The following is a 14,624-nucleotide window of genomic DNA, read 5'->3' as shown; positions in this document are numbered from 1 at the left end:
GATAGGACCTGTGAAAGGGGCAGTAACACGAATTAAAAATTTTGCTAAAATGTGTATGAGTAGTCACTGTGTTCTTCATAGACATGCACTGGTTTCTCGAAATATTCCTTCATCTTTAAAATGTATTTTAGATGAATCAGTGAAAATTATTAACTTTGTGAAAACACGACCGTTAAAAACAAGATTTTTCCAAATTATATGTGAAGATATGGTCAGCCAACATACATCTTTGCTGGTACATACTGAAATTAGATGGCTGTCACATGGCAGAGTTCTTGTCAGATTGTTTGAATTACGAGAAGAGCTCACCATATTCTTACAAAATGACAAATTTCTATTAGCAGATCGCTTTAAACAACATTTTGTGGTTTAGTCAAATTTCTTATCTGGTGGATATATTCACAAAATTGAATGATGTTTCTCTCTCTCTCTCTCTCTCCCTTCAAGGAAAAAAATGTAAATATTTTCAACACAAAAGACAAATTATGATCATTATTACGAAAGTTACAATACTGGACCATGGCTGTTGAAAAAAAATAATATGGATCCATTTCCAACTTTAAATGACTTTTTACAGGAATAGAACTGTGAAATTAATGTGAAATTTGAAAAGAAATTATTTCTCATCTAAAATCAATAACTGTGGCATTAAATGAATACTTTCCTCTACTAAAAGATGACAATAACTTTTAGGTTTTCAATCCTTTCAATATTTTTTTTTAAAGAAAAACCAGAGGAATTATCTACTTAAGAATATGAAAATCTCATCGACCTGACATTAAACAGCCAAATAAAAGTTAAATTTAATTAAGTTTCATTAAACGAGTTTTGGTGTGACTTAAAAGAAGAATATCCAAATTTATTCAAAAAGGCAATTCGTTGTTTGTTGCCATATAGTACGACATATTTGTGTAAAAGTGGATTTTCGCTCTACACTGCCACAAAAACAAAATACAGAAGTAAGTTGGATGCCACTCCTGATATTAGAATTCAGCTGTCCACAATTAAAACAAATTTTGAAAGAACATTGAAAGAAAAGAAGACGTTTAATCCTTCACATTAATTACCAGTTTGAATTAATAATATTTGATTTTCATTATTAATCTGTTTTTTTGTATTTTCAATAAATTATTTTTGATTTTTTGATTTATTTATAATCAGTAAAAACTGTCAGGATTCCAAAATTTTTTATCAAGGTGAAAAGGGTTTCACGATTAAAATATGTTCGGACCCACTGATCTGTACTGTGGGATCAACTGATGACGTTACAGACAGCAAATTCTAAATGGGAAGCATTCAAAGAATTAATCTTGGAAGCTACTAGGCTTTTCATACCAACTAAGAAATATTGTTCAAGGTTTAGGCCTAAATGGTTCAGATCAACTAATGAGACGTGGCAGAGAAGAAAAATGCATGGGATGCATATAAATTAACAGGTGATAGTGAAGCCTATGGTAGACATAAGTTAGTCTGTAATCAAGTCACAAAGCAGATTAGGCAGGCAAAGGCAGATTACGAGAAATCTTTCACAAAGGATGCAAAAAAAACAGCAAAGAGTTCTTTACTTATGTAAACTCTAGAAGGAAGGGGAAGAATCACATTGGTCCACTTGATATCAATGGTTCAACTTTTGATGATCTTGGTAAATCAAGTAGCTAACAAACTGGATGAGTATATCTATATTTACACCTGATGAGTTATTCAGGGAGAGGAGTGCCAGAGGTGTATTAAACTCTGGCAGTGTGCTAAATGATTTTGTAATAACTCAGAGCAAAGTGGAGGAGAAATTGTTGAAGATAAACTTAAGGAAGACACCTGGGGGTGGATGGGATCTATTCAATTATATCAAAGGAAGTAAGCAAACCCTTAGCCATAATTATGAGAGCTTCCTTGGACTCAGGGGAGGTGCCAATGGACTGGAAATGTGACCACGATTCATAAAGGAAGATCAAAGAGTGACACAAGTAATTACAGATGTGTTAGTTTAACTTCTGTTCCAGGGAAAGTAATGGAGGCACTGGTTAAAGAAGTACTGCAGGGTCATCTAGACAAGACTTCAGTTATAGTTCAGACATAGCATGGGTTTGTTAAGGAAAAATCTTGTCTGACCAATTTGATTGGATACTATGTTGTGGTCATAAAGGGTGCAAAGAATAATTTTGATATCACATTTTGAATCTTAGGGAGGCGATTGATACTGTTTCACATGGACAACTGGTGCACAAATTGGAACAGTGTGGCATTGGAGGTAAATTGCTGCTATGGATAAAGGGATGGTTGAATGGGAGAAGACAGTGAGTGCTAATCAATGGACACTGCTGTTCATGGAGTAATGTTATTAGTGGAGTACCCCATGGTTCAGTGTTGTGTCCATTGTTGTTTTCTATATTTATTAATGATATTGATAATGGTATATCAGGCTTAATGTCTAAATTTGCAGATGATATGAAGGTTTGATATGACACTAATAACAGTACGCTACTGCAACAGGATCTAGAAAAGTTGAGCAGATGGGCTGAGAGGTGGCAACTGAAGTTTAACATTTAAAATACTGCAAATGAGTAGCAGTAACACCAGTGTAACGTGTCAACTGTGTGGTACTACACTCAGGGTGGTAGAGAATGTAAATGACCTAAGGTAATTGTGCAATCAGATATGAAATTTTCTGAGCAGTGCAGATGGTTTGCAAGAGTAGCTCATGTTGTCTTGTCAATGATATACAGGAATTTTTCTAGCAGGGATAAGGAGTTGATTATCCCCTTGTATAAAGCGATGGTCAGACCACACCTTGAGTACTGTATACAGGTCTGGGGGCCTCATTTTAAGAAGAATGTAGAGCTGTTGGAACAGGTACTGAGAAGGGCAACAAGATTAGTGAATGGAACAAAGGGTTGCTCTTACGAAGAAAAGCTTAAGTTTTGCAAATTGCAGTGTCTGTAGATTAGGCACATGTAATGTGATCTGATTGAAGTGTAGAAAGCTCTGAATGGTTTGAGCATTCTCAATGTAATGAGATTCTTCCTCTTGCCCAAATTAATTGCCTTAGGGGACATAAATTCAAATTGAGGAAAGACAGTTGTAGGAAACAGATATGTGGAGATTTGCCTTTAGCCAGCAGGTGATTGATTTCTGCAGCAAAAACTTTCATCTGTCGTATATAAGTTGACAGCTTAAATAAATTCAATGCATAACTTGACAAATATTTGGAGCTAATGGATGGGTGAAATAGAAAGGTTTTTTTTTTTTTTTTTTTGGCTGATGCTGTATAAGCTTTCTTTCTTGCATTATATGCTGCTGTTAATGCTAATGTAGTTAACCAATCTCGGACACTGGTCCATGAGATATTCCGTGCTTTTCAACTCATAAAATATGTGAATCACCCCACGTTCTTCTGAAGTTATTGTATCCATTCTTCAATTTCTTTGTGTAGTAAGAAATAAATAAATAAACTTTGAAATCATTTTTATAAAATTTTTGAGTGCAACATACATCCACATTTCTAGAAACACAGCTGTTTCTTAAGACAGCTAGAAAGCTTAATTCTTCTGTATGCAGTATTCAGCTTTCTAGCTGTGTTAAGAAGAATTTGGAAAGATTTTGAAAAATTATATCAGATGCAATATAAGCTGTTTATTATTTACATATCTTTGTCTCCATTTCGGATTTCTTTATCCATTTACTAACCCATCCATGACTCAGCTGTGGTGGTCATTAGTTTTTCCATGGCCACCCTGCTTTGAGTGACTGTGGTTTGAGTCCACTTGATTACCAAATACGGGTTTGTTTCTTGTATTCTCTTTATCTTGTGAACTCCTTTGACCGTCTGGTAGGCTTTAGTCCTGAAGTATACACAGAAAATTTATTTATTTATTAATAATGCATAATCCCTCATTCACTAAGTTTTATCACACAATTACACCTAATGTTATAAAATTATGATAACAGTGTATCACTTTATTCATGTGTTGTGAAAAAAAATTAAGTTTTCTATGCAAATAAAATATTTTGAGGCATGTGTATATACTTTGATATTCAGATGCCTCATATGAATGTACAATTGATTTATCAAATTAAAAAAAGTCTTCAGTGCTTTAGAGCTTAAAGACTTCAAATAAAATTTGTACAATAAAACAACTTTTTTTTTGTAGGGACATACCCTTTATAATTTTATTTCATTCAATTGACAAAAGTAGAGAAATTGGCAGTAAATTTATATCATTCTAAATTATTTATAAAATAATATCATTTTATACAAACCTGCTTGTTAGGATATAAGACATTTATTCTCTCCTTTTTAAATAAAAAAAATCATTTTTTTTAGGTGAAATGCCATCTTCATACGGTTCACTCTATGAATACTTCTTTGATGGAATGAAACGAAAGTGGTTACCTTGGATGCAGCTGGTACCTACCTATGAACATAATCAAGATATCAAATTTAGTAAAATATTAGTTCCCACTGTTGATACGGTTCGTACAACATGGCTGTTAGGACTGATGAATGATATATTACATCCTGTTGTTTTGATAGGAGACACAGGTACTTCCAAAACTTCAACAACACAGAATTTTTTGAGACAACTGAATCCAGAAACCCATGTAAGTTTCAGTGAATTAATCATAATCATAATCATTTTATGGATATATTCAGTGTGTTATTTATATTTTATAATATATTAGATAGAAAGCACAATGACTTTGATCTTTTTTAGGTATAGTATATTGTATTGAATAAAAAATGAAAATTTAACTTGAATGATAAATTCATCATGATATTTCAGCATGATATTACTAGAATAAAAGAGAGAAGGAAAGAAAATTTTAGCAATTTTCATCTATGTATGGAAAACATCTATCTATGTTTTCCATACATAGATGAATGGTTGACACTTACAGTACTTCCTGTAGATGCCTGCTATTAGCCCTCATCTTAGCTTCAATATATCTGTGTCACAGCAATGTGTGAGGTTATTCACAGGATCACATCAGCTGGGTGTAAGACAATTCATTGTATGACAGTTTGGCACACAATAATTCAATGTGTGTGTGTGTGCTACATTTCAGTACATGACAATTTACTTTATGACTATATGTATTATGATGGCGCCTCCGTAGCCAGGTGGGCAGGAGCAGCAGTGCGTAGCACACGCTTCTTGATCAGACCGGGGTTCGAACCCGTGACCACCAAATACGGAGGATGCGGAATGGTCACGAAATGACCACCGCATATCCCCGGAGCAATATGGCCTTAGTTGCTAATGCTCATAAAAACCAAATAACAACAACATAACAACGTATTATGACAATTTGCTGAAAGACAGTTGAAGATTACAACAATTTGATGCATATGATAATTTTGCATAGTGCAACAATTCTAATAGAATTGCATATGCTTCAAAGCTTTTCAGAAAATGCATCATTGCTAACTTTTATTTCTTCTGATATCTGCACGAAATTATTTTCTTTTCAGTTTCCAACCCTCAATCAATCTAAGCTACTAGAACAGCATAGACCCCAACAGCCTTCAAAAAAAAAAAAAAAAAAACTGCAACAAAACAACAATACTGATAATCTTCATTTAGCTTTCTAACACCCTCAGCCAATATATGCTGCTAGAATTGGGTACATTACAAAAGACTTCCAAAAGTAAAAATACAACCTTCGTTGTATTTTTACTTTTGGAGTGAAATTTGGTTTCTCTGTTAATAAGAAGTTTCTTCTGGCTTTCCAAATCCATTACAATAGCACAGGCATTGTCAGCTTTAAAAAAAAAAAAAACTGATAATCTTTATTTATTTTTCTAGTTTCCATTTAAATAAATTTCTTCTGGAAGCCTCAACCCTCGACCAACCTGTGCTAATATAAAACATGGCTTTAATTTTCCTGTATAGAGGAATAGCAGTTCAAGATTATTTGTGGGAGCTGATAATCTGGTTGTGGTATCAGTCAAATCTTTCTGCAACTATAATGTCACTGGTAATTCAGCAAAAATGGATATCAAATCCACTTTCATAGAGAGAGAGAGAGAGAGAGAGAGAGAGAGAGAGAGAGAGAGAGAGAGAGAGAGAGGGCGTATAATCTGCTGGACTCAGGCATGCATATGAAAGATGAAGGTGGACGGTGAGAACTTGTTGCAACTTCATGTAAAATAAAATTCATTAATGGAAAGAACATAGTAAGTAAATACTCAAATAAAATATTGAGTGCTTATTATTTGACAAGCAAAACATTAGAAGCTAAACAGTGAGAAACCATTTATTATTATTATTATTATTATTATTACTAGCCATATAGTGCAAGGAAGCCTGAGGCTTATGCTGAAACAGCAAAAAAAAACCAAAAAAAACTTTGAAGTTACCCTGAGAGAGAGAGAGTGTCAGAAGTAGAAGGGAATCACCAAGAAAGAGAAGAAAGATGATATCTAGCTCAGGAACTGGGAGTGCCAAGCCCATATTCACCAGATGTGAGCTCCTGGGGTCAAATTTCTGAAATACTTCAGTAATAAAAAACTGGATATAGATAAGTTGAGCAAATGGGCTGAAAAGTGGCAACTGAAGTTTAACATTGACAAATGCAAAGTACTGCATATGGGTAGCAATAACCCAAGAAAAATGTACCAACTGTGTGGTACTACACTCAGGGAAATGGAAAGTGAAAAGTCCTGGGGGTAATTGTGCAGTCAAATATGAAGTTTGCTGAGCAGTGCAGACGGACTGCCAGAGTCTTGTCAATGATATATAAGAATTTTGCTAGCAGGGACAGGGAGATGTTTATCCCATTATATAAGGCAATGGTCAGGCCTCACCTAGAGTACTGTGTACAGGTGGAGGCCTCATTTTAGGAAGGATGTAGAGTTTAGATATGGGCAACAAGACTGTGAGGGAAACCAAACGGGTGCTCTTGTAAAGAAAGGCTTAAGTTCTGCAGATTTCAGCATCTGGAGACACCTGCGAGGTGATCTGATTGAAGTGTATAAGGCCTTGAATCGATTGAGCAGGCTCAGTTCTGATGGGATTCTTCCTCTTGCTCGGATTACAAACCTGAGATCACAACTGAAATTAAGGAAAGACGGTTGTCGAATAGATGTGTGAAATTTACCTTTAGCCATTGGGTAGTTGATTGCTGGAACAAACTTGCATCTGTTGTTGTGGAAGTTGATAGTTTAAATAAATTCAAGGAAGAAGTGGACAAAATTTTGGAGCTAATCGATTCGTGAAATGAGAAAGGGTTTTTTTTTTTTTTATTGTCTGATGCTGTATAAGCTTTCTTTCTTGCATCATTAGCATTAGCATTAGTAGAGGCATATGATGCAAGAAAGCAAGCTTATGCAGCATCAGCCAAAAAAAAAAACACTTCCATATCACCCCTCTGTTTGTTCAAAATACCTGTCCAGCTGAGCCTTATTAATATTTTTACGATTACTTATCTTTACTTTATTTTACTTCCATATTATTTCCTAAAAATGCAAGTTACAGAAGTGAAAGTAAAGTGTAAACAAGTTTCTTCTTATTTACCAATCTTTAACTTGCCTTGGTTCTTTTTTTATAGGATCTCTCCGAAAAAGTATAGTATACATTATAAAATGAAAGTGCTTGGTATGTTCTATTAAAAATATCAAGAACCCTACTGGAATCACTAAATTAACATTTACTGCATACATGTCATGTTAAAAGTTGTATTTTCAGTCTTGCTCTATCATACACCAAATTCTCCCATAAAATTCATCATAAGCGTCTATTCACCAAATTAGTGTATTCTCCAAATTGACTTTCACCACACATTTACAAATACAATGAACTATCAGAAATCGAATTGTCCTACATTGAACTGATATGGACCCTTTATTTACATTTTTTAATCAAAAACTCTTTAAATTAGGAAATTCCCATTAGAATATACTAACTTGTTACCCATTAATGCAAGGCAGGAATTGAATTTTGTAAAAAGTGTTGCCCTAAATAATTATATGACATTAATTTGGAGGGTGCATCAGTTTGCTGAGTAAGAGGTTTTGGTGTAGTAAAACCATGCAAATAAAGTGAGTTACTTTTGTGACTGATTGATTAAATACATTATCTTATATTCATTATACTTTCACCACACATTTACAAATACAATGAACTATCAGAAATCGAATTGTCCTACATTGAACTGATATGGACCCTTTATTTACATTTTTTAATCAAAAACTCTTTAAATTAGGAAATTCCCATTAGAATATACTAACTTGTTACCCATTAATGCAAGGCAGGAATTGAATTTTGTAAAAAGTGTTGCCCTAAATAATTATATGACATTAATTTGGAGGGTGCATCAGTTTGCTGAGTAAGAGGTTTTGGTGTAGTAAAACCATGCAAATAAAGTGAGTTACTTTTGTGACTGATTGATTAAATACATTATCTTATATTCATTATAAAATTTTACATGTTAACTACTTTTTCTTGCAGTGGTTTCCATTCAAAAAACATGGCAAAAACACTCTTAAAGCTGTTATTAAACCTATTTCTCTCTCATCACTATTCTTTAAAATTTGTAAAAATTTATTTTCTTTTATTAGCAAATCATATTTTCTCTGCTGTTATTGTTGCTATTAGGATTTATATAGCATTAATATTTATATAGTATTGAGATTTATTTAGCATCTAAAGTCATATTATGCATTTGAATACACTCTCATATGGAGAAACTTAGAATAACTCACTTGGAAAACTCAGAACTCTACTCCTTCATATGAGATCAGTAACAGCTCTGATTGAAGAGGTCTTGAAGAATTCCTCCAGTCTCTGTGGGATTTGAACCCACATCTGTCCAAATGAGTGACAATTGGTAAAACCACACAGTGGACAGTTTCTCTTCTGGATTATTATCTGTTGGTTGTCCCCGAATATTCGTTGTTACCTGTCTCAATCAGTTATTGTCTAAATGTATACTTCTTGGCAATATCATAATGAGACTTAACTGATGGCCTGTTACTGAAAATATCAGAAGAAAAAAAATCCCCAAGAATGAATGAACCAGCACCACCCCACAACCAATCTTAATATCTTTTAATCTCCCTGATTTTACGAATCTCTTTGGAATTATATAACAAACTCTAATGCAGTAACATTACATGTTTGATCACTGTTTTCCTATAGCAATGATTTAATAATTGATTTAATTCATTGTTTCCTTTCCAGTTTTGCCCTGCCATTTATTTTAGTTTCAAAAATTGCAAATGAAATATGTGGTCAGAAAATTCAATTTTGGAATTACTTTGTCATTTAAAGTTCCATTCTGCATATCATACCAACTTCAAAATTTAAGAGGAGAAGAAAACAGTTTGCTGAATTTTAAAAAAAATAGTAAAAAAAGGTCCATTTACCTCTCTCATTGCTCCTTTTAATACAATTGGATAGATTTCATCATCAGCCCCAGGTGAAATCACTCCATTATTTATTTTTAGTTTATTTCTTCTCTTTCCTTCTTAATTATTGCAAAATCATTTAGCTCCCAGTTAAAGTGTGGTATACTTCTAGTATTCCCATCACTAAAAACTTTTCATGCATGAATGTAGATGCAGATTATTTATTCAGCTTGTCAGAAATTTGAACAGGATTAACACTAGTTATGTCATCTATATCCAATGGGCCAATATGGTTCAATCCTTTCCTTGCTTATATTAGCGAAGAACTGTTTATTACTTTTCTTTATTGTATAACAGTAGTCTTTTCTATAACAGTAGTCTTCTCTACTAGAGAAGCATTATTTATTTGAAATAGTGGAATACCAGCTATCTTGTTGTGAAGGCACCCACAATATGTGATACAATTAAAATGATGCCCTTTACACTACATATGTAGTTCTAATTTATGGGTTAACTATGGTGTATCTATACTGATATTATATAGTTAATTACCAAAATCCATAAGGAATTATGCCATGTGCATTTCATTTTCTAATACATTATTACCAACACCTTTTAGCATCTCTCATATTGTAGAAATAACTTTACAACTGTGATGGCATGTTGCATTACCAGGGTACCTGCCTGCCCACTGATGATGAAGCCCACTAGCTTCGAAACGATCGTCTGGGTGGTGGTATCCTCTGAAAATAAATAACAGTAGTCTCTCTCTCTACTAGAGAAGCATTATTTATTTGAAGTAGTGCAATACCAGCTATCTGATTGTGAAGGCACCCACAATATGAGATACAATTAAAACAATACCCTTTACACTACATATGTAGTTCTAATTTATGGGTTAACTATGGTGTATCTACACCGATATTATATAATTATTTTTCTTTGCATTCTTGTCAGAGACTTCTCATAATCAGCCTTTGCCTGCCCAACTATCTTTGTGACTTGATTGCAGAGTAGTTTATATATACTTTATTGCTCGAAATCCCCTGATAATAATTCAATCATTTCATGCATATTTTATTATTGTCATTATTCTTTTCAGTTCATTTGTCGTCCATTTAGATCTAAACCTTGAATGACATCTCTTATTTTCTATGGAAAGGTTTATTAGCATCAATGTTTGTATCCAATTTAAAAATTTTATACAGTCAGTGTAGTCATCTTTGTGAAGCAAAATCTCTTCCCTTTACCCTTGACAATAGTTATGTCTTTAAGTAGATCCACCAATATATTATGATCACTGCCACCTAGTGATTCTTATGTTAGTAGATTCCTAATTCATGAAGAGTCAATACTGATAATCAGATCAAGAGTATTGCTTTTCGTTGTTGACTCTCTAATATACTGCTGTAGAAAACAGTCATCCAGTAAATCCAGAAAATTTCCACTATTGTGTGAGTGACTAAATTTACAAGTTCCATTCACTATTTGGAAAGTTAAAATCCCCAGTTATAAGACATTCTGATTTGTTGGCCCATTCTATTTGTCACTGTAGTTCATTATTTTCCTCATAGTCATTTAGCCTATAACACTCTCATACACTTATTTTTGTATTTTCAGTGTTTATGTTACACCAGAGTGGCTTAACATTACACTGGACATCTATGTAAACTGGCTGCACTGCCTTAGATTCTGTGTGCTTTTTAACCAAGAGCATAAACCACCCTCCTCCTGTCCTGTCTCTCTCTCCTTCCTACTCTTTTTTTTTTTTTTTTTTCCTTTTATAAAAATCACAAACAAAAAAGATTTTAAGACCAATGCTACTGGGTACCATTCTTGGGTTGAAGGTTGAGAAGATGAGAGAAGATACTTGTTGACATTAGACTTGAATTTCTGTAAATCATAATTTCAGGAAATACATGTGAAGGGAGGTTGTTCTATATAAATTTAGAATAATTTGGTTTGAAGTTGTAAAGTAAAAGAATGTTGACCAGTTGGGCATGCATTTGTACTAGTTTGGAAGAGAGGGAAGAGGGATTATAGAAGCCAATTGAGAAGAACAATGCTCATGGAAGTTATACCTATAGATAAGGTATTCAGCAGAAACAGAACATGTATGAGACAGACTGGAGAGACTTTATAAGAGATGGGTCATTAATTAACCTAACTGCCCTCATTTGAATGGAGTCTAGAAGACTGCGAGCAGTTATGAGGGCACAATCTCAGATGTGGAAATCTGGGTGTGGTACCTCCAGGTCAAGGATGGCAGAATGTAACATACTATCATCAGTAAAACTACAGATAGGATTTCCAATCAATGGAAGAATGTTCTTTCTCCCACTCTTTTCTTCAAGAAGAAAATTCTTTTCTTCTTGAAGAAAATTCTTTTTTGGGAGAAAGAACTGAGCCTTGGGGAATGTCAGTAGCATTAGTGAAGTCAGAAGATAGAGGGCCATCTACATCACCTGCAGTGAGCAGTCAGGGAGAAAACTGAATACCCAATTGCAAAAAAAAGTCAAAAATCTATAAGATGGATGCTTGTTTAGAAGACACTTATGCCAAACACAATTAAAAGCCTTAGAATTGTCAAGAGTAATTAGTTAAGTTTCACCAAACTTTTTTCTTTTTTTTTTTTTTTATGTAAACCCCAAACACGGGAGGTATTAGAACCTGTAGTACTTAGTACCGTGCTTGCTTGGGAGGTTGGGAAGATGAAAGAAGATATTTGTTGAAATTGAACTTGAACTTCTTTATACTGTAATTTTCAGTAAATATGTATGAAGGAAGGTTGTTCCAGAAAACAGCAAGTGAATGAATAAATGAGGAAGATGAAAAGTTGGTTCTGTGAATTCGAAGTTGGACAGTAAATGGATGTTGGCTGGTGGCTGCATGTGTTCGGACTGTTTTGAAGGAGAGAGAGCGGGAATTATAGAAGCAAATTCAGAAGAACAGTGCCCATGGAAGTATCTGTAGAAGAAGCACGCAGCAGAAACAGTACGTCTATGAGACAGCGAGAGGAGAGATTCTGTTAGAGATGAATCATTAATTAACCTAACTGCCCTCTTCTGAATGGAATCAAGAAGCCTGAGAGAGGTTTTTGGGGCACCACCCCAAATGTGGGAACAATATTTTATGGTAGGGTGGATTTACGATTTGTACAGAGTGAACAGCTGTTTGGAAGAAAAGTAACACCGAGAGCGAAAGAGAAAAGCAAGTTTTTTAGATGCAGAGGAAGCAATATTTCTAATGTGCTTGTGCCAAGAGAGATTAGAAGTCAGGGTAATCCCAAAAGAGATATATCATTTTGCCTAGAAATCGGAGTGTCACCAAAGATAAGCATAGGAGCAGAAGAATCCTTTTTGCGAGATATAAGATAAGACTGAGTTTTAGAAGGATTGAAATCAACTAAGTTGTCTTTGCCCCACTGGAGAATTTCCTAAAGATCAGCATTTAAGGAATTGGTAGCAGATTTTCGAGAAGTTGAAGCTGATTGAGCAGGGCAAGATTTCTCAAAATGGAAAGTGGAATGCAATGTGCTATCATCGGCAAAACTATGGATAGGATTTCCAGTAAATGGAAAAATATTCATTAATATACAAGAGGAAAAGAGTGGGGCAAAAAACTGAACCTTGGGAGACACCGGCATTAGTGGAGAAGTTAGAAGACAGAGAGCCATCTACCATCACCCTCAGTGAGCGATCAGAGAGAAAACTGGATAACCAATTACAAAAAAACCGTTGGCAAACCATAAGATGGGAGTTTGTTTAGAAGACCTTTATGCCAAACACGATCGAAAGCCTTTGAGATGTCGAGCAACTATTTGTGTTTCACCGAACCTTTCCATTGAATTACTCCCTAAATGGGTAACATAAGCCAGAATATCACCAGTGGATCGACACTGGTGGAATCCATACTGGCGATCGTTGATCAGACTGAGGGTTTCTAGGTAGATTAAGAGTTGGTGGTTAATTGATTTCTCCATTACTTAACAAAGAGTAGAAGTAATTGCAATGGTACGATAATTGTATGAGAGCGATTCGTCACTCTTTTTAGGAACTAGCTGGATATGAGCAAATTTCCAAGCAGAAAGAAAAACACCTTTGGAAAAAGAAAGTGAAAAAAGGCGGAAAAGAATAGGAGTAAGTTCAGGAGCACAGGATTTGAGAACAAGTGGAGAAATACCATCAGGACCTGGAGCTTTCTTAGCATCAAGATTCGTCAAAATCCTTCTGACATCCTTTTGATGGAAGACCACACGAGGCATTGAATGGAGCGTGTTGGGAATGGTGGGAAGTGTTTTACCAAGATCATTAATACATGAGTTGGAAGAAAAATGGGATGCTAACAGGTCAGCTTTATCCTTTGCTGAAGTGACAACAGAACCATCTGGTTTGGACAGAGGTGGGAGCAGAGATGGGCAAAAGTTGCGACCAATAGCTTTGGCAAGAGACCAGAATGCTCGGCAACCATTAGGGCAAGAAGCAAGTTTTCTACTCTTAGCCTGTTCAAACTCCAGTTTGGACTGATTTATAACTGCTTTACAATTGTTGCAAGCTTTGGTGTAGCAGAAAATGAATCTGAAGAATTGGAAACAAGCCAATTACGATATGCAATGTTCTTCTCTTGAACAGCCTTAGCACATTTATTGGAAAACCAAGGTTTAGATAAAGGACGAGATTTTAAAGTCAAGTGTCGGATAAAGGGTTCCATTCCTGTAAGAATAATTTCACTGACACGATCTGAGCAAACGACATCAGAAGTTTTGAAACAGTAATCCGACCAAGGAAAAGAAGAAAAGAAATCTTGCAGGTCATCCCATTTTGCATTCTTTTAATGCCAAATAACATGAGGTTGGGAATAGCCATGAGATAAAGGCTCCATTGGAGAAGAGACAATCACCAAGTTGTCATCTGAAGTGCCTAAAAGACCTCTCACTTCAACCGTGTACTTAGAAAGGTTGTTTGTGAGAAACAGATCAAGCGTGTTGGCTGTATGATTAGGATTGTTCGGTATTCTTGTAGGTAGATGAACAATCTGTGCAAGGTCATTAGTAATTGCAAAAGCCTCAGCATCTTGACCAGCTGGGTCGGTGTGACTAGAAAACGAAAGCCAACTGGAGTTGTGTACATTAAAATCACCAAGGAAAATTACGTCACTGTTAGGAAAGTTGGACTGGAGAAAGTCAAGTTGAGAAGAGAGGAAGTCAAAGAGCTCCAAGTGATTAGTGGAGTTGGGAGAACTGTAGAGACAACAGATGATTTGATGCAGTGAGGTAGAG

At 34.9% G+C, this 14,624-nt stretch overlaps 1 protein-coding gene across 1 annotated transcript in view; it reads left to right on the top strand.

The window, feature by feature from the left end:
* Dhc98D (Dynein heavy chain at 89D) overlaps positions 1-14,624 on the top strand; it is a 971,787-nt gene that overhangs the window by 389,798 nt on the left and 567,365 nt on the right. Inside the window, exon 27 of the mRNA XM_090387912.1 lies at positions 4,322-4,599. Coding sequence (XP_090244038.1) covers positions 4,322-4,599 — 278 coding nt within the window. The remainder of the gene's footprint in view (positions 1-4,321; positions 4,600-14,624) is intronic.

The sequence above is a fragment of the Mastigoproctus giganteus genome, chromosome 2, assembly GCF_048544385.1.
Source record: "Mastigoproctus giganteus isolate SK-2022 chromosome 2, ASM4854438v1, whole genome shotgun sequence".
In the NCBI taxonomy this organism is placed as follows: Eukaryota; Metazoa; Arthropoda; class Arachnida; order Uropygi; family Thelyphonidae; genus Mastigoproctus; species Mastigoproctus giganteus.
Note: the sequence above shows the minus strand (reverse complement) of the source record. Positions and strands in the feature narration are given on the sequence as shown.